The sequence below is a fragment of the Urocampus carinirostris genome, chromosome 11 (genome assembly GCF_059441175.1).
Source record: "Urocampus carinirostris isolate Australia breed hairy pipefish chromosome 11, RoL_Ucar_1.0, whole genome shotgun sequence".
In the NCBI taxonomy this organism is placed as follows: domain Eukaryota; kingdom Metazoa; phylum Chordata; class Actinopteri; order Syngnathiformes; family Syngnathidae; genus Urocampus; species Urocampus carinirostris.
In genome coordinates, this window is record NC_142359.1 from 22,073,750 (window position 1) to 22,099,417 (window position 25,668).

General features: G+C 40.2%; 1 protein-coding gene across 1 annotated transcript in view; it reads right to left on the reverse strand.

The window, feature by feature from the left end:
- Positions 1–2,488: 2,488 nt before the first annotated feature.
- Positions 2,489–25,668, reverse strand: part of shank3b (SH3 and multiple ankyrin repeat domains 3b) — a 46,249-nt gene continuing 23,069 nt past the window's right edge. The window contains exons 14-28 of the mRNA XM_088346787.1: positions 24,278–24,456; positions 24,084–24,197; positions 21,674–21,749; positions 21,516–21,598; positions 19,384–19,508; positions 19,159–19,291; positions 17,211–17,291; positions 17,113–17,130; positions 14,849–14,979; positions 12,584–12,677; positions 10,683–11,225; positions 9,192–9,476; positions 7,319–8,420; positions 5,775–5,801; positions 2,489–3,653 (exon numbers count right to left, since the gene is read on the reverse strand). Coding sequence (XP_088202913.1) covers positions 3,053–3,653; positions 5,775–5,801; positions 7,319–8,420; positions 9,192–9,476; positions 10,683–11,225; positions 12,584–12,677; positions 14,849–14,979; positions 17,113–17,130; positions 17,211–17,291; positions 19,159–19,291; positions 19,384–19,508; positions 21,516–21,598; positions 21,674–21,749; positions 24,084–24,197; positions 24,278–24,456 — 3,592 coding nt within the window. The 3' untranslated portion in view covers positions 2,489–3,052. The remainder of the gene's footprint in view (positions 3,654–5,774; positions 5,802–7,318; positions 8,421–9,191; positions 9,477–10,682; positions 11,226–12,583; positions 12,678–14,848; positions 14,980–17,112; positions 17,131–17,210; positions 17,292–19,158; positions 19,292–19,383; positions 19,509–21,515; positions 21,599–21,673; positions 21,750–24,083; positions 24,198–24,277; positions 24,457–25,668) is intronic.

Here is a 25,668-nt window from a genome sequence, read left to right on the forward strand (position 1 = left end):
TACCAGTATATTTTATATCTTTTTTAAACATAGAGATAAATAATTATCTATGTTTAGGTAAAGTACATGCTTTATCATTTGTAATTTATTTTAATATGTGGCTATTTTAAAGCAGTTTTAGGCTGTTACTTATATGCGAAGTATATACTACACTTGAGGTACCGGTAGTTTTGTTTAAAAAAATTAAAAAAAATAAAAGAAAGAAAAAAGATGAATATATTCTAAAATGTCTGCTTTTGACTGCACAAACCTTTAATTGAATACATTTTAGAAGTGGATGTTTACTTGATTAGGGTTGCAGTTTGTTATTAGGTGGGATTTTGGGATTCCTGAAGTAAGATCAGTTGAGAACCAGTGCTTTAGAGTGCCTTGTCAAGAGGACATAATAATAAAAGAAAACGGCAAAAGAGTAGAAAAGGAAAAAACAAGCATGAGAATAAGGACTGCAAAGGTGGAATATACACTATCTACCTTCATGCAAAAAAACGTCCCATCATTTTTAACCCATAATCTTTCTTCAATTAATTAAATTTGGCGGGACTTTTAACACCACATTTTTCAGTAGAGTCTAAAATTAAATTTTATAAAACGTACTGTATTGATTTTTAGTTTGGAGGTATTATTTAAAAAGCCAACGTACACCCAACGCAGAATTGCCTCGTGCATCAAGTCCATCATAATAAGAAATATCTAAAATCAAGACTAATATTTTTCAGGACCTATAGTAACCATTGGAAGTGAAAAAAGGTCAAATCAGCTCTTTGATCAGCTGTATTAGCCAATTTGTGACTTACTTGTTTAAAGTCTTCTGGATTAGTAGGTGTGAGAGTGTTCAGTGGAGATGAATGATGGATTTGAAGAAGAGCCCTGATGGATGACTGTGATGAGAAGACATGATGGATGATGATGATTATTGGAGTTCAACAATACACACAGGCTGGATCTGATGAATGATGAGGATGGACGGACATAATAGTTTGAATAGTTTGGAATTGTTATATATGGAAGTGATAAATGGAAGAGAACGAAAATCTCAAACACTCTCAATCACAACCATCAATCTAGACCACATGTGTCAAACTCAACTGGCAAATTTAGCCCGTTAATACATATCATGTCACCCACGAGAGTTTAAAATGTATGAGCCCCTAAAAATAAACCTGTCAAGAAAGTACTTTCCCACGATGCCTGTCGACTATAATATCCGCGAGGCGACAGTATTTCCATATTGATGTCAATGAGTGGAACTGAGAAATAAATTATCTTAAAAATCTTAAAAAGAAGATTTTGTTATACATTAATTAATTCCCAGATCGTGCTCGTATCTAGAATTGGTTATATCTTGAGCGAACTTTCCCAATACAAAATAACTGAAAACCAATTACCGTAATTCATATCCGGCCTCCCAAAAGCATCTAAGTTAACCCAAAACAGCTATAAAACACATCATCCCGATCATTAAAAACACATTAAATTAGTAATTGAGCATAAAGTACAGAAATAAAATGATAATAAATAGGACTTTAAAGCCCCGGTCTACAGTGGTAATGTCTGGTAATTCTCGTAACTTGGATTTTCTCTTTGATGACGGGCAAAATGTGTGCTCGAAAGACATACCATATCTAGAATTTCTTGTAGCTCGAATAGCTTGTATGTAAGAGGTATCTCTGTATTTAATTTATAACACAAAGTATACACTTATTGACATATTTTTCAATGCAGCTCAATTTTTTGTGACTTGAATATTTATTAAATTCAGAATGACTTCCCATGAAGTAGTGGTTACATTTATGTTACATACCAATTACATTTAGTTACATTTTGTTAACCTCATGCGAAAATGGCATTACGACAAGAATTGTTTTTTCCAAAATAAAGAAAGGATAAAAACTAACATTTTGAAAACAAAATGTGATTTATTTGAAATCACCAGTTTGCATTGCTACAATATAACGAGTTTGTCAAAACAATCACTAATTAGTGAATAAGAAATTCAAACGTTTTTCCCAGTTTACAGATTTCTCTTGCGAGGATAGCCTCATCAACATCTGATAAATTTGTAGCAAAAATTAACCAAAAAATACTGGGTTTCAAAATGATGTTGTATGCAATAATGGCCTTACAGTAGATCAGTACGGCCATGATCTCATACTCAGGGTTGGGTAGGGTTACTTTAATTTGATTACCTTTAATTACTTTTGGATTACTCCAATACCAAATATGCTAATAAAAGACAAAAGAAACTAAATGTGAATACAATTACTAAATTTTGTGCAGGCTTGGGGAGTAACGGAATACATGGAACGGCAAAAATGATGTTGGCAAGCTGTTTGGATTTATTTTCATTTTGTTTCTGTCGCATTTTATGTTAGTTTTGCCGGAGATCAAAGAGATCAAAGCCAGGAGAGAAGGCTTACCACGTGTTGTGAGTCATAATTGTATTCATATTTAGTTTCTTTTGTCTTTTATTAGCATATTTGGTATTGGAGTCATCCAAAAGTAATTGAAAGTAATCCAGTTAATGTAACCCTACCCAACCCTGCTCATACTAGGTACATAAGTAGTTGAGGTCATTATCGCGTGCAACAGTCAAATAATTGTTTATTAATAATTTTACAATATCAACAATTCCAATATCAAAAAGTTAATAAAAATATTAATAACTGAGACAGTCTTTCTACTTAACATTCATAAAACAAACTAACAAAAAAAACCCTCAGTAGTGCCATTTTAGCATGAGGTTAACAATATGTGGAGTGACATTTTGTAATTGCCGCTATAATCTTTGTGACTTTAATATTTAATCAAATCTAGAGTTACTTCACATAAAGGAGTTATTTTACATACCAATTTCATTCAGTTACAATTATAAGATACATTAAGCCCTTTGAGGACAGCTGATGTGCCCTTGGTGGAAATGAGTTTGACACCCCTGATCCAGACGATGGATCCAAACTATTGAGGATTGATATAGAAATGATTTGACACCCACTCAGCAATCAAAGAGCTGACTTGAAAAAAATAGCAAGTAGACCCAGGATGTTGACATTGGTCAAGTGGCAGCATCCAACAGTTGCCTGAGGGCTCGCTCGATGTTGATTCGGTGGCCGAGCCGGGTGACGCCCAGCTCCACATAATCGTCCTTAGTAAGGGCGGGAAGATGCGAGCCTTCGATCTCGTGCTCCTGGAAGCGCTGGCGGTGCTCAGCCAGCCCGACGCTCTCCAGCCAGTCGCCCACGTCGTACTTGTTCCATAAGCTGAGTGGCCGCTGCCTCCAGGGTCTGAGCGCCAGCAGGGGGCCACTGAGGACGGGCGACGGGCAGGGTGAGGCGTGTGGGGAAGGCGAGGGCGAACGGGACCGGGTTCGAGCGCTGGCGCTGCGCATGACGAAGCGGACTTCCTTGGGTTCCGACGGCAGGCTGAGGCTAGACGACTTGAGGATGGTGAGGCCGCGGCCCGAGCTCAGGTCCGGGCGTTCAGAGCAGGGCGAGGTCGAGGAGGCGAGGGCTGGTGGCCTGTCGGAGGGGGAAGGCGAGGGTGAGGGTGAAGGGCTGCGGCGGGTGACAGGGTAGCGGCTTCCCGGCCTGACTGTATAGGTGGCGCCGTATCCTCGCTGGGAGATTGTGTGCAGCTCGCCCAGACTGGAGAACAACCTAAAACACCACACAACCTTTAGAGTCATTGCACGTTAGCACGGAGCAGATAATAGCATCTCAGAGCATTCACATTATACCCTTAACCCTGAGAGGGAAGTGCTCAACATTATAGCAGTAGTTCTTAACGTGTGTTTGATCGACCCCATGGGGTTCGTGAGTCACTCTCAGGGGTTCGGTGGAGCCTTTGGCACGAAAGTCAGGACAAACCGACTCATCATGTCTATATGCATTTACATGCCCTGCTTGGCCATCACTGGATGCATGCAACATCACTTGGCCAATCAGATCTGCACAGAATTTAGCACACTCAGGAGTGATCCAACGTGTGAAAGTCATCGTAGTACGTCGTGTTATTACTTCCTTCATATTTCAATTTCTATGACGAGCAAAAAAAAAAAAGAAAGTGGTCAGACACATAGGTACGATATAGGTACTTGTGCATCAAAAACGGGATGCATTCTGCGTCCTATCTGCATGATTTGCAATGCAGTGATTAGCAACTTGACCTTTGCACTGGCAAAACTAAAGGAAGATTTCCTGAAGCTGCCTTGAGATGGTAAATATAAGAACACAAATTCTCGCTGAGTTTAAGTTGAGGACAGCCAGATTCGATAATAAAGCCACTCTGCCCTTTTGGGGATTTGCACTGATTACAAACCGTTTCCCCCAGCATCACATGAAGTTGCAATAAATGATTTCTAAGCATGGCAAGCCACACACCAAAGCCAGCTTGGTTAAATAGGCCAAATCTGATCCTCAGAACAACAACCAATAGTAAATTGTCCCAAACTCTTCTTTCTAATGACACCATCAGACAGAAAAGAGTACATGAGTAAAAACATATTTGCTCAATTAGTCACAGATGTCTTAAATTTGTAATTTTACACTAAAGTAGGGTTCAGTGAATGCTCATACGAAACTGTCAGGGTTCGGTAGCTCCAACAATATTAAGAACCACTGCTTTATAGGATGTTTAACAAGAATCTGACAATTTATAAGGCTCGCACCATCTTTTTGAAACTGTACTGTGTAAAATTAGCTTGTTAGTAAGAGTAGAAATTGTCCAACAAGATAATGAGAAACGAAAAACAAGCTTTGGCTGGACACCATCTTAAGCCCCGTGCACACCTGGCACCAACCACATGCGAGGCCACTGGCGATCAGCATTTTGCTTTTGGCGGCAGGTGTACGGGGGCACTTTTTGGACGGAAACATCAAACATGTTTGATAATGCTGGCGCTCGGTCCTCAAATTACTCAAGTGTGCGTAGCATTGAATGGGAAAAATGCGAGCTTCTCTTTTTCACAACGCATGCGCTCTAAACACAACACACCGCAGTGTTGTATTTAAACATTTATTAAGTCCTATTAGAGGATAAAATATTCAATGTTTTTGCCAAAATTATTTATATAATATATACAGGAGCAAAATTGGATGTTTGACAGTCAATATTTTCACCCACGAACCAAGTCCTCAAATTATGAATCCAATTTGAACTAGCTGTGGAAGTTATCTATCAAAAGCACTTAAGTTCTCTTTCCGTATCATTGGAGTCATTGTCATGTTGTTGAAGTTTACTTTAATCCAAGAGGATTGGTAACACGCAAACGCAATTTGTTAGCAGGGCGACTGCCAATGACAAAAACACAGAAAGATGACTTGACACATATGTGTCGCAATCTGGCACTATTTTCCACAATAATGTTACCCTGGCATTGTCGCCTAGAAATAAAGGGCTCAAATTTTACGTGCCGCAACTCTTTATTACTATTTCTTTCAGCGCAGTAGTAAATATTGCTTGTGTTCGTATTCGCCATCTTCAATGGTCAGATGACCTGAAAACACGTGACGTAAACAACTCGATAGAAAACTGCGCAGCTGAAATGGCTTGTGGAGGCATGGCACGGTTGGCTTTTTGCAGACAAACATGTGGACCCCAAATTCCCCACGCAGTTGATGCCAGGTCTGCGCCGGGCTTTAAATGTGAGTCAACCTGTTACTCTGCTTTGTGAAGTGACACCTATATTAGCCACACCACATAAGCATATATCTAGGTGTTAGCAGATGTTAGCATCGTTGAGCGATAACATGAAATGTTTACCAGCGATAATAACCTACGATTTGCTCTCTCCACTGTCCACACATCTGCAAAAAGACAAATCACACTTTTGTTACAGCACGCGCACACACATACACACTGCTTAGCCCAGGGATGTGAAACTCGGATCATTAAAAGAATTTCAATTTGCATTGTTTTTTAGTATTATGATTTATCATTCAGACTACTTTAGAAGCTTACCCTACATATTACAACCGCGGATGACAAAGGATCTTTTCTTTTTTTTAACAGTTGAGTGAATGCAGGTTTACACCTTAACCAACTCACCACGCTGTACAGACTCAAGTGGTAGCTATGTCAAATTATAATATTTGCCTTAATTGTTGTACTGGTTTGAAAAAGAATTAAAATAAAAAATAAAGAACTTGCGCCTACTAAAGCTGAGAGTATGTCCGTTGCAGGGAGCGTAACGGAGTGTGGGTGCGCACGCGGGTCGAATTAATGGTTGCTTGGCATCAGTGTGGCCAGGTCATTGCGTTTCCGAAACGGTCGAACATCAGTTTTCCCAGTTCGGCTCGTTTCTTTCACAATTTTGAGAGCATCCATGTCCGATCCTAGTCCCCGGCCCGTGCACCGTTGGTGCCATCGTGATCTGGCCGCTCTCGAAACCTAAACACAGTCGGTGGGTAGTTAACACCAGGGTTTACAAGTTCCTGAGGGTTTTCAGGAGATACAACCTGGAACAGAAGTTGCCAGTGCTCCTTCTACAAAGCCAATGTGGAAAGCCCGTGTGTTAGCGCTAAAAGCCCCTAAAAAATAGGACAAAGGGGCTCAGAGACAGCTTCTTGCCCAGGGCCATCACCACCCTAATCAAATGCACAAAACTGAAAACATATCTCTTTTTGTTGCTGCAAAATGAAACTGTGAAAAACGAAATACTATTGCACAAAAATGTTGATATATATATATACCTTGTGAATAATATAGTTTTGATTTTTTTGATTGCTGCTGCTAAATGTGATTACACTTATGTTCATTGCACTAATGTTACAATGTAATATTCTATTTCATTGCATAATTAGTAAAATTTAGGCCAGTTTTTCCAAGCACTACATTCAGATTATTATTTTTTGCCTATTTTTACTGAAAGTTTTTAGTCTTTTATCTTTTCAAAGTCTTTATTACACGTTTTAACCTGGAGTGCCATTTTTAATCTTGTTGCACTGTTTCACAATGTTGATATCGATGACAGTGAAGACAATACCATTTTATTCTAAAGTACGGAGAATATTTCTAGATGGACCCATCACATTGCATGATGCAAATGTCTATTTCCTGGTATTAACTCATCTTGTCTGCATGCTAAACATCAGCTCTTTTACACATTTACTGCCGTCCAGCGGCCGAAGAGAGCATTTGGTTCTCATTTATTTAGAAAAAAATCATAACTTTTGATAATAATGACATGGAGACTCACTTTTTTTAGACATATTCAAAAATGTATGGCTAGTCGTATGTTTGACATTCCTGGTTTAGCCTGTACTTCGGTAGCCTTGAACATGCATACACATTCATACATAAGGAAATATATCAGAGAACTTACCTGGCCCCACCTACTGGTGACCTGCGGCCTGGGTCAAGGGGGCTGGGCTCCTCCCCCAGGGAGTGACTATCTTTGTTGAGAAGGTGGAGTCTGTTGGCAAGGTCCAGGCCTGATTCGGCCCTGCCGCTTAGCTCCAGCGCCGAGGCGGACCCTTGGCCACCGAGCGCAGCTGGCCGGCACTCCTCCTCGCCGCCTCCCCACAACTTGGAGCGTCGCTGGAAGAGGTAGCGAGGCTGTCGTGTGGCAGTCGGGGAGGCGGGCGAAGTCGGGAGCAGCTCGCTGTCAGACGACTGCTTGAGCAGGGGGTCCCTGAGGGCTGAGCGACCGCGCCCGATGGGTGAGCGGAGGCGGGGTTTGAGAGCTGAGGAAGGGTGGCCTGCAGGAGGCGAGGAAGGGGACGGCGGGGCGGGGGGCGACGCTAAGGTGATGGAGGGCGGCAGTGAACCCTCACGGGGCTCTTCTTCGTCCTCACCCGTGTCCCCCTCCCCACCCCGCCTTGGGGTGATGGCGAGAGGGGACACAGGGGCAGCGAAACCAGGGGGCGGAGTCACCAAACCGATCCGCCGTAGCTCTTCCCTTGTCTCTTCGTCACTTGATGACAGCAACGCGGGGGGCAAGGTCACTGTGTAGGCACCGCTTTCTTCCTCTGAGCTGCCAATGGTCAGGCTCCGACGCCTGTCTATCATGGCCGAGTGGCTCTCATTGGTCAGGTTTGCCAGTGGGACTGGCCTCCAACGTTCAGGGGACGGCCCTGCAGGGGATGTTACCCCACCCTCTGCTTCAGGGCGCTCCACCTGTCCGTCAGGGAAAAAAGGCTGAGTCGCGCGTTTGTGCCGCAGCTCGGGGCTGCTCTGAGGGGTGGTGCGCTTGCTTCGCTGCTCAGGACTGGTCTGTGGGGTGGTGCGTTTAGAGCGGGGTTCAGGACTGCTCTGCGGGGTGGGGATGGGGGTGCGCTTTTGCCGACCCTCCGGGCTGGCAGACGGAGTGGGTATCGGGGTGGTGGAGGCCGAGGTATGTTTAGGCCGCGGTTCGGGGCTCGGCGTACGGGCGGTGAGCGCTCGCTCACGTGCGGCCAGAGCTAAGGCGAGTGGAGAAGATGGATCTATGGAGGGAGAGAATGTTAGATTCTGCTACATTGCAGAGGTAAGATCTTAAGCCCCAGCTCGATTCCGACCCGAATTCCGGCCCAGGTCGGGCCTAAAATGTCAATCGGGCCTGGCTACGCTACGCTAAAATCACAGTGCATTGAGGGGTTTCAAGGCCGTGAGTAATTTTGGCCACTAGAGACCATGGTCAGCAAAAAACAGAAGTCGCTTCATCACAACATGTACTGTATTAAACTCTTGCAATGTCAATTCAAAGAACTCCCTTCTGTATCTTACTATTATCCACCCGTCATTGTTATTTTTGTCCTTCTGCCTTTCCTTCTCACTCAAAGTGCCGCGCTAGATTCTTAAGGACGCACTGCTGCTCAGGAATATGGCTTAATTTTCAACCTGTCAAATTGATGGACGGCCTCAAAACTTTCCCGTCAACTACAAATATCAGTCAAGGATGGAAAATTGTCGGTGTAACTTCTGCAGACACAGAATTGTAAAAGATGTAACTGTTTATACAGTCTTGTTTAACTTAGATTTTGTTACTAAAGACAAGTTTTAATTTTTTTTATAATTAATTACTTTTCCTCCTCCTGTATCCTCAAATATAAAATAAAATTTTGGGTTCGTTTCAGGCTCGGTCCTGCAAATTAAGTTAGTTGGTCGGGCTCGGGCTGGGTCATGCCTCGATACCCACGGTCCTGGGTCTGGTCGGGCTGGAATTTTTTAGGTCGATCTTACCTCTGCTACATTGACAGTCAACTTCAATTTCTTACCCAAAGGCTTGCCAGTTAGTGGGTGCAGGAAAGTGTGTGGGGTTGGAGAGGGTGAAAGGACAGGCGCAGGAGGTGGAAGCTCGCCCAGATCATCCATGGAGTGACTCTGAGTAAGGAGTGGAGGCGCCTGATTGTCGGATATGGCGCCCTCTACAGATAGGAAGAGTGAAGAACGGCGGCCGTGGACGCGAGCACGCTCAGATAGAACCTGCTGCTGGTAAAGTTCCGCCCTGCTCGGACTGCCCGGAGCACTGGCGTCTGACTTTGCATCCTGGTCTTTGAGACCTGCACATAAGATGGAGGTGACTACTACCATTCCTTGGGATTAGTCTTCCTTTATTTCTGCACGTTATATGTTCCATGTCTACCCATGCAAGGTGAATTCCTGCAATGTACAGGTAATAAAAAAATCTACATCTTTTGTAGTGTTGTCAAAAACCCCAAAAACATTTCACATAAAAAAAAATCCTCAGTGTTCATTAGTATTTGTTTTTTATCCATTAAAAATAATACAGTAATCCTTCACTGTATTGCGGTTTACTTTTCGCGGTTTCCTTACTTTGCGGATTTTCATCGTGCATTGTGTTCCGCAATCTGATCTGCTAAACAGTCCCCAGCCCCTTTTCTGCCTGTGTCTCCCTGTTCAAGTTGCAAATGTATGTAAAACAACTCTACAAATTTTGTTACCATGCAAACAATCTCTTTAAAGTTTAAGTTTCTCTAAACGCCTTATGTCAAGAAAAAACTCCACCTTGACCAGAACCGGCCCTTCTGGAAATCTCATATTTAAGCACATATTTAACTAAACGTGTGCCAGATATAAATTAGCCTCCTGTTTTTTCTTGTTATAATTCTTTTTGATGCCTATAAAAAGGTTCATTGGCGTTTCTGAAAAGCTTCTGTTTTATACTAATGTCTTTATTGTGGCATTAAAATGCATTTTTTTCCCATTTCCGTTTTTGTCTTTTTATGGATTTGCTACCCAAAAAAGGGAATGAATAAAAATGGAGCATACTAACAAAAGAAATGTGACATAATATGGAGGAAGTTGCCTTATGTTGTAGGGCTGCTAAGCTGCATCTGGGAAGGGGGTTCTTGTACTGTATAATATAAAATACAGTAAAATCTGGAAAGAAATGCGCTTTCAGAAAGTCATTCTAACACAAGTAATAGGTCAATGCTGTAAAGACCTGTACTTGCACGTGCATCATGGATGAGCTAAGGCTGCAATCATGACTTTAAGCCAGGAGATGGCGGCAGAAAGTAACAAGTCAAGTCATTTTTACATGTATAGTTCCAAATTCCGAATATCTCCTTTAATGTTATCTTCATTGAAAAAAACTGTGTTTTTCCTTCAAAAATATGGAAATATATAAGCAACCCTAAACTTTTGAATATTCAGCACGTCTTCACGAGTGATATCTAATGAGATGTTAGTTAATATGTGGGTTAATATACAGTATGTTCAACAAGGCTCCAGACCACACCTACCTTGCTCCTCCACAGGAAGTTGCTTGAGGAGAGGCGACTTCCTCCTCTGCGGTTTGGCCGGTGGGGCTTGCTGTCCCACATTGGCATAAGGATTTTCGATGGGTCGTCCCCGGCGCCGGGACAGAGGAGAGTGCCCGAGTGCGGTTGTGTGAAGGGACAGCGTTGAGGTGTGCGTGGACGACACATGCAGGCCGGCAGCGTGCATGTCCGGCTGCAGCTGAGGCGGCGTATCCTGCAGTATGATCATAGAGCGCGCCTTTCTTTGACGCTCAGCGTGGCTCCGAGACGGCCCTTCCGAGAGCTCCTGAAGTCTGGGCTCTGCACCAGGTTTGAAGCTGGAGCGGGTCAAGCCTTCCCCTCTGGTGGGAGGAGGTGGGGGGAGAAAGGAGGGGGGAGGCCCCGAATCCAAGAGAAAGAGCGGCGAAGGTGGCGGAGGTGGCGCCGTCTGGGGAGGCGGCGGGATAAAACTGTCCGTCAAAGAGGAGCTGCGAGGAAAGCGACTTTCGTGGATCAGGGCAGAGATTCGGTCGTCCTCAGGGGTACCTGTATAGTACCAAAGGGGGCACTTAAGCACGTGAGGTGGGCTTTTACCTGTGTAACACTTTTTTCAAATTACAAAGTACTGTAATCCCTCGCTGTATTGATTCTTCCTGGTTTTGGTTCTTAGCAGATTGTCACCGTGCATTGTGTCCTGGATTCTGATTGGCTAAACCAGGGGTGTCCAAATGTTTCAGAAAGTGGGCCAGATTTGGTAAGCTGAAAACGTGAGCGTGCCCACTATACAGCCTGGGATTCTTTGAACAGTTGTAATAAGTTCCCCCTTAGTGAAAGGTTTGCAGTGCTTTGCAAACAGCATTGTGACCTTGCAGCTTGCCATTGGAGTATTTTCATTGAAAATGCGCTGCTTTGCTGTTTAAACAGCTTTCAATTGCTTCACCTTTTCACAGCGTTTGTTTCACATAGCCATTTGTAGTCAGCATGTTTGGTCTAGCATTGCCTCTTAATACTGTATTCTTTGAAAACAGCCACAGTCTCTTGGAAAATTAGGCGGACGCAGTTGTTTTCAATGTCGGTGAAAGAAATACTCCACTTTCAATTTGTCCTCAGAGTCAACTTTTCATTTTTTATTCACAATGCTGGATATGGGGTGGGCTAAAATTCTCACAGAAAGCTAAAGGCAAGGTGGCCAAAGGGCTACTGCCTTCATCTGGCGAAATGCTGAATTTATTTTGTACATTTTTTTTGGACCGTATTTAACCTCACTGGCAGGCCACAAATTATTATTATTAGGACAAATGCCACGGGCCAGTAAAAAAGTAAAAAAAAAGTCATTAGACCCCAATCATACTGATAAGCTGCTCTAGTTTTTTTAGCGATAACTAGCCAAACAAAGGGGTAGATATGGCATCGATGGAGGTGACGACTCACCACCCATATTAAAAAAATAGGTTTTCTTCTTCCTGGCAGGGGGCATGACAGAAAATAATTGAGAAGCACTGTGCTAAAGGAAGGTAAGAGCATTTTTACACCACATCCTTGTTTTCCTGATAACATCTACATGATGGCGACAAAATATAATCCGAGGTAAAAAAGTGGATTCAAGGCAGTAAAATAAAGCAGCAAGATTATTTTTAAAACTATAATTTGACAGTACAAAAGTTATTTGTAAAAAAACATTTATACAGTCCGTTTTTTTCGTTAAATCAAAGTTTGAGCCTGTAAATAGGGTTTGTTCTTTGGTTTCAATGTATCAGAGAGTATTTAATAAACATATCAAGGTTTTTATTTCGTAGATTTTGACTTTCGCAGGTCCTTCAAAAAACAAGGGATTACAGTACTTCAAACAATTGTACCCCTCTTTCATAATTTTTCCCTTTTCTTGAGAAACATTAAAGACCCACCAAAGCTTTTAGTTCTGGACATTCCTCGGGGAAGCGCCATGGTGCTCTTCTCTGGGCCAGAGGGCGGGACTAGACCTTGACGCTCAAACAATGACTTCACACCACACACAGAATAAATGTTATTACCATACACAAGTGTAAGAGTGCACTGTCATTTGCGCACAACCAAAACCCACAAATTGGCCAGAAATTTGAACATGCAGCTTCCAACCCGATGCGCCTTATATAACAATGAAGGCCCACAATTTCATAACAATGGTGGCAAAAAGATACAAGAGGAAAGCAGTGTTAAGAGCACTACATCATAACCATCATGCTGCAAGGATGATTGTTCACAATTGTATAACCTTGGATGCAACGGGAATTTAACCCAGATCGTGGTGGGGAGAGCACAGGTTCCTATGTACATACAGGGATACATGAAAAGGCATGATGTGTTGTGCCTTTATCACACAATTTTTAGTAACAGTACCAGATATGTTAGAAATTGAAACATAAAGTGATTAAAAATTTGTATAAATGTTGTTTAACTTTTTCTCAGCTCAAACTAAGTATTGTAAGTGACAAACATTTTGAATGTGTTTATTTATCTTTTCCACAATGCCTTTTCTTCCTTCGGGTCAGAGCGATCGAACTACTTCCCACAATGCCTCTCTCCTAATTAAGTTGAGAATCTTGCATGCTTTTTAAAGACTTTGCAAGTCATCAATACAATACTGTATTTTAGTGGTCCTTAAAATTTTCTGTACCAGTGACCTGTTTAATTTCTGAAAATATTCTTGCAGCCCGGACTTATAATAACATCAACAACGAGGTACAGAGACTAAAAATAGTATGATGATGACATAGTAGTTCTAGGAGATCCCACGCTCTCCCTGGCGCAATCAGGTTCAAATCGAATTGTTCCAATTTCCAATTTTTGCAATTGTTATCAGCAAAATATTTCGACTAAACAATCTTTGCTCAAATATGGTCCTCATTTATTCTTAGTGCAACCCCAGCCTTTACTGTAGTACTGTAAAATTCGGACTATAAGTAGCCACTTTTTCCCCCAAGCCTAATTTATGCATTTTTCTGACGGCCGCCAGGGGCACCCGAGCAGTAAAGGTAAGATTGAGATATGTGGAATATATGTGTAGAGGAAGACGCAAGTTTAATGTAACTTTGCTCTTTGTGCAGGAATAAAACTAGCATGAACAGACTCTCATCATGGAAAAGCTGTCAACTGAAAAGGGGAGGGCTAACTACCATATTGGGAATCATTTTACGAGTCTGTTTATTTGTGAACGGAAATAATGTGGCAAAACGGACGGATTACAAGAACCAACGTCCAACAAAGCAGGCAGATTTCTATTTATCTGTTGGTATTATCGTGTGTTCTGGAGTGAATATTTTACACGGTTGGAGTGCTTGATGTAATGAAGCCATCTTCCCGGGCATTCAAAGTAGTGAGCTACGCTGGCTTTGAAGTTTTCGGGTATCTTGTTTCAGACTGATCGAGATGTTTTTTCTGATCAGTGCATTTTGAAATCGTTAGCATATCTTGAATCCGGAGAGTTTATGCTTTCCAATGATATATGGCATGACGTATTTCAGTGAGTGGTGATATCATACAGTGACATATTTGTTTCAGGTGTGACACTACTTCACAGGTTTCCTATTTTTGCAGGTAGCACTGGTTCACATTAACCGTGAAAACCGAGGGGTTTCTGTTCACTAAAAGGCGCATTATTTTGTGTTTCATTATCAAATCTGTGCAAAAAAGTTTAAAGAAAAGATTGATCTTGAAAACGTATTTTTTGTCAGTAATTTATTTATGTGTTTCAGTTTTCGGCCAAATGTTCCTCTTCCGACAATTTATTTTTCTGGGTAAATCCCTACTTATGATATTATTCAGGACGGGAGATGAGGATAATCATGAAGACAAGATTTTATTACCCAGGTCGTCGGAACGTTAAGGGGTTAGGGTACCGTATAGCATTAAAACTATTTTCTTTGTAAATACCTCATGATTTTATTTGGGCACGTGTGGCTTATAGTCGGGTGCGGCTTATATATGTACAGAATGTTTATCCTTTAAAAATGTACTGGGTGTGCGCTCTATAGTCTATAGTGCGCTCTATAGTATAGTATTAAGTCCATGCACCTTTTGGTCCGGTGTGCCTCATACTGTATATAGAGACTATTTTTTGGGGCTGCGCTTTAAAGTGTGGAAAGCATGGTATTTGGGGGGATTCCACCTAAGGGGCGACTAATGATTCTTACATTAATCTCTGCTTGAGTGATCCTCCGGCTGGTGGGTCTCTGCTTCACCGTGGCCGCCCTAAAGTCGTCGGAAGGCCGGGACCGCAGAACAACTTCCTGTGTGTTCCCCGCCAACATCTCATCCAATTTCTCTGTAGACAGGAGTTGCATAAAAACCTTTTTTTTTAACTCTAGATTTTCACACAGCAACAAAAAATACTACTGTATTTTACAAACTATAAGGTTCACCCTAAAACCTCAAATTGGCCAGATTGAAAGTGCGCCTTGTAACCTGGTGCCCCTTATATACAGCAAAAATACGGTAAAAATGATTGCGTAAGATTGGAAATGCATACAGTATTTACACATGTTCTTTTACACATAAGGTTTTACATTATACAGACGCTCCCCTACGAACGACCATTTGACTTAAGTAAAACGGTAGATACGAAATTTTTTGGGGGGGATGTCGAAAAATTGCGGACATTGCTGTAAGTTAGATTTTGTATTGCGTCCACCTTTTTACGAGTACAGGACATTACTGTAGTGCTTCTTTCCGCCGCTACCAGCGTGTGGTGGTGCTGTGAGAGGTCACCCAGCATCCACCCTGAAGAAGAAATCTGACTTTTACTTCCTAGTTCATGTGTAAACATACAGTACTACGTGTACTGTATCTAGCGTGCTAAAAACTTTGATGTTTTTATTGTTAAATATCTCGTGCATCCATACAATATGGTTGTTGTAAAGTCTAAAGAAGAGGCGAGCCGTTTCTTTTGAAATGAAAGTGGAATAAGAAAGCTTGATGCGGTTGAGAAAATGGTCGGATCACTTTTTTCTGCCACATTTTACCACGGAGGAAGAAGTAGCCAAACTCTTGGAGCGCATCTTCCAATAGTAAGTTAAACTCAACCTTTATTATCTTTAGAGAGCATATTATTTTATGAAATGTTTATTTTTCGTACAAACTAATACAGGTTACTTATACAAGCCTTAAACATACTAAATATAGCAATGAAGCAACTTACAAACAAATTCAACTTATGAACGATCGTCTGGATCTCTTTCGTAAGTTGGGCAGCGTCTGTACTACAGTATTTATGCAATGATCAATCAATCGAAAAACATTAATTGCAGAAGACTGAATGCAGCGGGATCCGAACCCGGGATTAGGTGGTGATAGCGAGGATACACAACCACTAGACCACCAGTAAAACATATACAGGTAATAGATAGATAGATAGATAGATAGATACTTTATTCATCCCCGAAGGGAAATTCACTTTTCCAGCAGCATCCCTAAGCTGAGAACAATCGAAAATAACTGAGAACAATCGAAAATAACACGGGAGCTGCTGGAGTGGCTGCCATTCGTGACGGCGCCGGAGAAACGATTCAATTTGAATCATGTACAAACAAACAAACAATTGAATCATGTACAAGAAACGATATACAAAAAGGCATTCAGTTTTATCTTATTACTACACTATTTTACTCACGGCGCCAGAAACTATTGTTAGAGAATAGAGAAAACTGAAAGTTGTCCCGAAAAATATACGGTAAATAAATGCAAAGTCCGATTCATCGTCAGATACACCAAAGTTGTTTCCCTCGTCTTACTATTTGGCGTTAATTTATATCTTTCAGGACGACTTTCTGTTTTCTCTGTTCTCTAATATTTGTTCCTGGCATCATGAGTAAAAATAGTGTGGCAATAATCTAAAATTGAATGCCTTTTCATTATTAATTTGTCTCACTAGTGGTCTCGTGGTTATGTTTCAGCGCTCTCACTGCCGCGACACAGGGTCGAGTCCCGTTGCATACAATATTTCGTAAATCGGTCAACAATTTTTGACTGATCAATCATTGCTTAAAATATACTGATAAAATGTGCAATAGTTTTACTGTAGTCTTACTGTAATTTTAATTCCATGCGCCCGATAGTTCAGTGCGCCTTTTATATGAAAAATATATGACAACAAATATTTTGGGGGGTGCATCTTCTAATCCAGTGTGCCTTATAGTGTGTAAAATATGTTACTTTTAGATGTGAAGTGTTTGCATGAGCAACAGGATTGCATGCGACAGAACCTCATTTCAAAAACATAGGTGTTGCCTGAACCCACAAGCAACTAATTCTCCCAGGCCACTTTTGTTTCCGCTAAGAAACACACAACACGAGCAGATCTGTATTCTTTCATCTCATGCATACAAATGAGAGGCACTTTGACCAATGCTCAGCATGGACACAACAGCTCATAACCTGACCTGATGATCAAATGACTCACCAAAGCGTCTCCTCCTGGCTGCACACCGGGAAAAAGTCAACAAATACCTCTTACTTATTTACTGTGGGAGCTTGTTTGTGTTTGTATGAATGTATTACCTATATCCTCCAGGTCAGCGGTCATGGACTTGGATCGCAGAGTCAACGAGGTACTTGGGGCTCGCTTGGGAGGGGGCGGGGCTAAAATAGAAAAAAAAAAGGCCGATCACAGCTAAAGAACTTGGTTCTTTGTGTAGCATAGTACTTGTTTTCTACTATATGAGACCCAGGGGTGTCAAACTTGTTTAATCTCATCGGTCACAAGGTAGCAAAAGCAGGGTTCGTACACCCAGGGTTCCTACACCATTTCATGGCCTGATTCAAGCACTTTAAAAAGGATTTCCAAAACCAATTTTTAAATGTCTACAATTAAAATAAGAAATCTGTTATGAATCATTTATTTTGCTCGGACAAAATTATATCTGTGGTTTACATATAGGATTATTATTAATCTTTCAATTTATTTTCTACCATCGAAAGTAGAAATCCAATGTAAACCAATACATAGCCCTGTTGTGTGAGGTCCCAGAGTACTGAAACTGAATTTCTGCACCCCATTTTATCAGTGTTTGCTACCGTCTGTTAGTTCTATGTTGTATCATTTTTTTGTTCATATTCTTATTGACAGCACTCAATGACGTTAAACTATAGAGAAAGGAATGACAGTTTTTTTTTAGGTTTTCTTGTACACTCATATGTAAACAAAGGCGTCATTTCTAAGCAAACTTGTTTTATTTTTCTTCATTTGATGTGTTGTCTAACAAGTCAGATTGTCTGGGAAACATGGCAACAATGGCAAGTATTTACAATCACGTCACTCAAAGTTTAAGAACTATTTAAACCTTGAAAACGCAACATTCAAATTCAAGCGTTTTCAATTATTTCAAGTAACAGCACGAGCCCTGAAAAAGGACTTTCTTGGGGACGGACTGCTAAAGTAATGGCATAAAAAATTTATCTTTTCTAGAGGGCTGAGGTTTTTTTCAGAAGCTCACAATTAAATTACGATTTGGGATGTAAGATTTGATAATAAAACGGTCATGGAGGTTTTTTATTTTTTACTCAATTTTTTTTCCTTCACCTAATCTATTTTTGTGTTTATCCAAAAAAAAACAAGCAAAACAATTTTAATAATTTATAATACTGTTACAGGGACAGAGTGTATTGTTTAGCAACTCCTAGTGGGTAATAAACATTCATTCAATAAAATGAAAAAGAAAAGCTTAGGATAATAAGCAAAAATACATGAATTATCATATAAAAGTGCACATTCTGAAATATTGTAGGTCGAGAAATTTGTACCCATTTGACATGAGGCTCACCTAAATTTTATTTTTGCTTTTTTACTTGCTATTTTTTGTTTCTGTTTTGTCTTTTTTCTCTCTTATTCGTTTTTCCTTTTTCTACTTTTCTTCCTTTTCCCCCTTTTTGTTCGCCTTTTTCATTTTTATTTTTTTCCTGTTTAGTCTTTTTTCCTTTCATTTTTTCCTCTTTTTTTACAAAAAAGAACAGCGCGCTTTTGTTTTGAGTCTCCATAATTTGTTATCTTCTTATTCCTGCACTTCGCAATACAGTGACATCTAGTGGTCAAAGGTTACACACTGTCCCTTTATTTCAACGCATGGAAACAAATGTAATCTGGAAAGTCAAATACTTTGCACACAAACACAAATTTAAGAGCAAATAGTTTTACTTAATGATTCAAAAGTCTTGTTCTGCTTTTTAATTCCATGACTTCTTTTTAGGACAAATGTTAGGATGGGCATTTACTCAAATGTTCTCTGGTTGATAAATGGTAGTCAGCAAAGATAGTTGCAGTGCACAGTTTGCTTCGGGAGTGGCGCATGACTTCCAGTGGAAATATTTATAACAACAGGTTGTCGTTTGACGCGATGCGGCTCGTTTTTCTCTCATGCTTCTCTAACGAATGTATCACGGTGGCGGACTGAATCAGTTTGACACCACTAGGGTAAGCAAATATTGACTTTTTGGATTAGTGTGGACAAACCTTTTTTCCTGATCAAGTTATTTTCAGACTTGCGGGAAACGGACACGACTTTCATGAGCAGGCGGCTGCCGCCCTGTCGGATGAGCGCCACCACCTGTCGATGGCCAACCTTTACCACATCTGCGCCGTTCACCTGCACAAAATAGTATGGCTCAAACATGTCTGTTCAGATGCTGGATTTTTTTTAATGCATTTTCCGTACCGAATAAAATAAATCAAGCAAACCTCAATTAGGAAGTCTCCTGTACGCAGACCGGATCTCCAGGCTACACCACCCTGGTCCACAGACTCTAGGTACTGCAGTGCAGGGAATGCCGGAGTGGGGGCAAACTCCTCGATAGGGGTCTCAGCTTGCAATGACACAGAGAAGGATTATATATGTGAGTAGTGGACATTACCCATTTCTTTCCATTTTCATTTAACCTTTTTTCATGTGAGTATCCTATTTCCCGAAATATGAGGTGCACCTAAACACCCCAAATTGGCCTGAAATTTTGAATCTGATGTTTACATTATACAGACGCTCCCCTAATTACGACTTAAGTAAAACGGTAGATAGGATGTCGAAAAATAGCTGGGCATTGCTGTAAGTTAGATTTTGTATTGTGTGCACCTTTTTCCGAGTACAGGACATTACTGTAGTGCTTTTCTCTGCTGCTACCAGCGTGTGGTAGCGCTGTAAGAGGTGACCCAGCATCCACCCAAGAAGAAATACGGCTTCCTCTTCCTAGTTTGTGATTAAATCTACTATACTATATCTCTAGCACGCTAAGAACTTTGACATTTTCATTGTTTAATATCTCGTGCATCCATTCAATATGGTTGGTGTAAAGTGTAAAGAAGAGGCGAGACGTTTCTTTTGATATGAAAGTGGAATAAGAAAGCTTGATGCGGTTGAGAAAATGGTTGGATCGCTTTTTTTTGGCCACTTTTTACCACTTTCTACCACGGAGGAGAAAGTCGCCTAACTCTTGAAGCTCATCTTCCAAAAGTTAGTTAAACTCAACTTTTTTTTATCTTTATAGAATATATTATTTTATTAAATGTTTATTTTTTGGTACAAAACAATTAAGGTTACTTTTACAAGCCTTAAACATACTTATATAAACCTTAAACATACAAAATATAGCAATGACGCAACTTACGAACAAAATCAACTTAGGAATGATCGTTTGTAAGTAGGGCAGCGTATGTCTACCGGAAGATATGGTGGATTAAATTGAAGATGTAACATTAAATTTAATCACAATGCTCTGTCTTCAAATTATAGGTTTACATTATAGGTCATTTTTTGAATTTTTAGTCAAAAATTATATATTTTTCTTAATTTCTAGCAAAATGTTAAAATTAAAATAGTTTGAAAAAAAGCAGCTTTATGTTACTGAATATAGTATAGGTCTTGCTGGTTTGCAGGCTGGGGGCGTCGTTGATGTCATGCACTTTCCGGACATTTTCAACAGCTTACCTAATGTTTACTATTATGTGTACAGTAATGCTAATTGTAATGCACCCTGGTCAATCCTGGAAGGGGGATTACCACATGTGAGGTCCTTTCTCAAGGTTTCTCTTTTCTCCTCATACTGAGGTTTTTGAGTTGTTCCTTGCCCGCATGCTGGTTTAAGATCAGGTAATTGTGTAATTTTGTAATTGTAATCCTGTGCAGTCCTTTGCGACATTTTGGTGATTAAGGGCTATATAAATAAATGTGACTTGACTTGACTTGTCTGAAATATAGTAAAATTAGGCTACATAACACTTCAAATATGAAAAGAATTATTTGGAATTTTTTTTTCTTTAGCATTATCTTAGGAAGATAAATACAATTATCCTTTTCTTCTAATTTTTCTAAGAAAAATAGGTTAAAATAATAGTTCGGATAACAAACAATAGTTAACGTTTAGGATTCATTACATTAAAAATATAGTAAAATAAGAATACAGATCACTTAAAATAGGAAAAAAATATCAGAAATGTTTGCTAATTTTTAGGGTTTTCCTTCAATTTTTTTTTTGTAAAAAAAATACAATGATTTCATGTCTTATTTTGTAGCAACATATGTTAGAATTAGGGTCAAAATAATTATTTAACATTTCAGCTTTATTTTATATAAAAAAGTAAGAATACTTGACTAATTTTTAGTTGTTTTTCCCCGCTCTTGTCTAAGTAAAAAATTGTTATGATTAAATCGTGAATCAGAATGTTTTTTCTTTTGCAGTGTTGAAATAAGGGGAACAAGTTTCAGTTTCCTTTTATAATAGATTCTCAGAATAATAGTGATTTTGAAACTTTGAGCTTTCAAGTACACCAAAGTGCATTAGTAGCCTAGAAGCCCCGATTCAATTTATTTTCTCCTCTACCTTTTGCTCCCCGAAGGACAAAGCCGAATCCTTCGCTCTCTCTCTTCTGTAGCACGGCCATCTTTTCCTCGATCACGTAGTCACTGGTGACAATGCAATCAAAGTGTTTAGAACATTAAAAGCGCCCAGCGGCAAGTCTTTCGAGGTGCACAATTCACCTGTAAGAAGTGTAGTTGTCGTACGAGCCCACCGTGTAATGTCGAAAGAGTCTCTTTGTGCGGTCTTCTCTTGTCTCTGAAATACATTCTCAATTTATTATTTGAACGCAATTACATTTCTCAGTATTGTAACGTGTTATTAATAACATATTGTGACTCTATTTTTGTTACTATATGCTGCGTTATTCCGCTACTTATTTAATGCAAATCATGTAGAAAACTGTACTCTAATTTCTGAATACTCCAACCTCACTCACTCAAGTTGTCATATGCAACCTTCATCCCGCCATCAACAAAATCTGAAGGGTGGGCATGTATATATTTTTAAATAAACCTCAATACAGATATGGTGGCGCAGTCTCAAGCAGAGTATGAGAAGGCTGAATTTCTCCATATAAAGATATTCTCCCTAAAATACATACTTGTTTATTAAGCTGAATTTACAACTATAAAATAAACTACTAAAATCAGTGATCAGTTTATAAACGCATATTTGGTTGCGTGTCATCACTAACTAACAGCGAATGGTAGGCAGGAGTGGGGGCCCCTCCTCTCCCATTGCTTTTACAGGAACAACAAACCAACTGGAACTCCATAGGGAAAACGTGAGCACAGAATATCCGGTTAAATTTTGCTGAATTTTGTTCTTTTTATTTGTAACATTATTTTTGCAATACACCATCCCTGGAGAAAAAAAAATTGTCTTGGACAGTACCCAGAAATGTAAGAAGATCTGGGAGTGGTTTGAATCCCAGAGACAAAATATATGGAAATGGAGTGGTTCGGGTTAGTGTTCGATTTTAAGGCCTAAATAATAAAGGGTTCACTGCTTCCAGACTTTGGTGAACACCTTTCTTCTATTTCTTTTATTGTGTGGCTATTTGAAAGAAGCTTTCTATGTGAATATACATATAGTTATTTGCAACTAAAAAGTTAGTAACGCTCTAGTTATTGGTGTCAGTAATCTGGGGGGTAACTTCATTACTTTTTAAATGAAGTAACTGTAACTGAATAATGTTTCTGAGTAACCAGGGTTTGTAAAACCTTCCAATAACTCCAGTATCATTAAAAGAAATAATATGGATGAATCATGTATTTTGCAGAGACACAAATATATCTGATATTTACATATGTGTTTTTTAATCTTGCGTGTGCGTTTATCAAGACATATCAGATTCAGATTCAGATTCAGATTCAGATTCAGATCTACTTTATTGTCATTCTAGTACACGTGTATACAGAACGAAATGTCGATGCATCTGACCCCCACAGTTTCCTTGAATGTACAGATATAAATAAAGTCGTATTGTAATTGGCTACGTATAGTATTTTACCATAGTGCCGATAGTGCAAGAAGAGTAGCTAACCAGATGTGCAAAATGGGCAGTCAGGTTAACAAGTCAGGTACACAGTAACATTAACACTGTAACAATAACGCTGTAATTACCATAGTGCAGAGAGCAATGTGCAATGAGTGGCAAGCTATAAAAAACTGCCAGTAGTGCAAAAAGTCAGATTAGCAGCCGCTTAGATTTAAGTTAACTATATGTTAGATTGACCATTTAACAGTCTAATGGCCAGTGGGACTAGACTGTTGCGGAGCCTGGTGGTCCTGCACCGCACACTGCAGAACCTCTTCCCAGAGGCTAGCAGTGTGAACAGTCCATGATGGGGGTGAGAGGGGTCCCCGGTAATGTTCTTAGCATGGGATAGGCAGCGCTTCTGGCGCTATGATTTAGGTGTTAGGTATATATGACAGTTTTCAGTTGCAGGAAGTTCTTCCCATTATTACTGGGAAACGCTACCTTTTTTTTTTTTGCATGGCCTATAATATCCATCCATCCATTATCTGCACTGCTTATCCTCAGTAGGGTCGCGGGGGTGCTAGAGCCCATCCCAGCTCTCTTCGGGCAGTGGCAGGGGACACCCTGAACTGGTTGCCAGCCAGTTGCAGGGCACACAGAGACAAACAACTCACTTGTTCATTCACACCTAGGGACAATTTAGACACGCATGTTTTGGGAGCACAGGGAAAACATGCAAACTCCACACAGGAAGGTTTGATCTCACGACCTCAAAACTGTGCCGCACACACGCTAATTACTGCGCCCCCGTGCTGCCCTGGCCGATTATAAATGTCCTTAATTGATACGTAATCATTGATAAGACATTTTATAGTGCCCTGCACCTGTCCTCTTGTGTGCAACCTATGGTGGGCAATGACGCTTCATAGGACAATACCGTACAAACTAATGCCACCTGCGAAATGCGATAGCGAAAGCAAAGCCACCAGGGAGCAGTGTGGATTTAATTTTGATGCAGAGTTGTTGAGAAACATAGCAACAATTTCAAGCATTTAGAAGCACTTCACCTAAATTTCAAGCACTTTTCAAACTCAAAATGTTTTTACCCAGTCTGGGATCGTACTGTCTCATCTGAACTTCTTCAACACAGTCAGCAGGAAACCAGCCTGTTCTTCCTTTCACATTGCCTTCCCAGTATCCGCCTTCGCCAATGGACAGAACTGGAAGTGCGCAAAAAAACACACATGAGGTGAGCAGGCCACATAAATCATAAGATGAGGGAGGTTTCGGGCGTAGTGACCTTTCACCCTCTCGCCGCGATGTAGCTGGATTTCGCCGGAACCTTGAGGAACGTGCGAGCGTGTGGCGATGAAGGTACGCCCCGGCACGGCACTGTACAGCCTCTTCTTCCTCAATTGCGGGGTGAGAGGTGGCGACGACGGGGGGCTGGTGTCTATGTGCATGCCGCCGCCACTTGGACTGAAGAAATGAAAACGTGCATTTGTGACACAGTCCACTTTTAGAGAAAGTTAAAGAAAAGTCAAAACTTGATACGTTTTTTTGTTTTTAATCTTGGACACCGTAAAGGATATTTCATAGGATGCCAGTTTGTTATTTCGACTTATTGCGCATTGTTGTCTGTTGTTTTGACCATTACATATTTTTCACTATCGGCCAATCGTGTTGCTGTTCATTGATTCCCGCATACACTTTAGGGGGGGATCTGCTTTCGTAACCTAGAAAGTTTGATAAAAATAAAGGGCTGAGGGGAGGGTTTTTAGAACAGGTTGGACTTTATTATCTAAAGGCTTCTCTCCCTTTCCTCCTTGCAAGTTCAAAATCCATTCACATATTTTCTCCTTATTCTGAATGTTTACTTAAGTTTGAACTTATCAGTATAGGTTTTTATGCATTGCTATAATAGTATTTTGTATGGAAGCATATGGCATTCATTTAGGAAAATACCTTTAAAAACTTGTTTTTCTGAGTCACTTTTTAAAGAGGAAGTGTGTATTATTTAGCGCCTCTTTTGGTAAAAAGAAGTTTCGTTCATTCAAAAAAATGATATTTAAATAAATAATTAAAAAAATTACATGAACTATGATCACAATGTGCATTTCTAATTTACTCGTGGGCAAAGAAACAAGCATTTATATTCCAGAACATGAGCCTCACAAAAATGTCCTCCATCTTGCTCTTACGAGTACCCAAAAACCTCAAAAAGGCTGGGCAAAAAAAAAAAAAAAAAAAGATAAAATGGTGCGTTTGAGTCTTCGTAGTTTATAATATTTTGTGCGCTTTTTAGCAGGACAAAAAGACTGTTTCTTTGTTGCTGTTTTTTCACCTAATGTAATTTGACTTAGCAATTCTACAGAGGTCTTGTCTTTTTTAATTTGTTACAATGAATTTCTGTCAAAATATTTCAATACAGTGATGCTTCTATATACGAGGTTGTATACCGAATTTCTCATATCTTGAGCGAATTTTCCCAATACGAAACAACTGAAAACCATTTAATCCGATCCCTGCTTTCCAAAAGCATCTAAGTTAACCCTAAATAGCTATTAAACACATATTCCTGATCACTCAAAACCCATTTGAATAGTAATTGAACATGAAAATAAAGTAAAAATATAAATAAGAAGGCTGTTTCTTCTCCGCTTTCCAATTATCGCCTATCCGTTGTCAGTA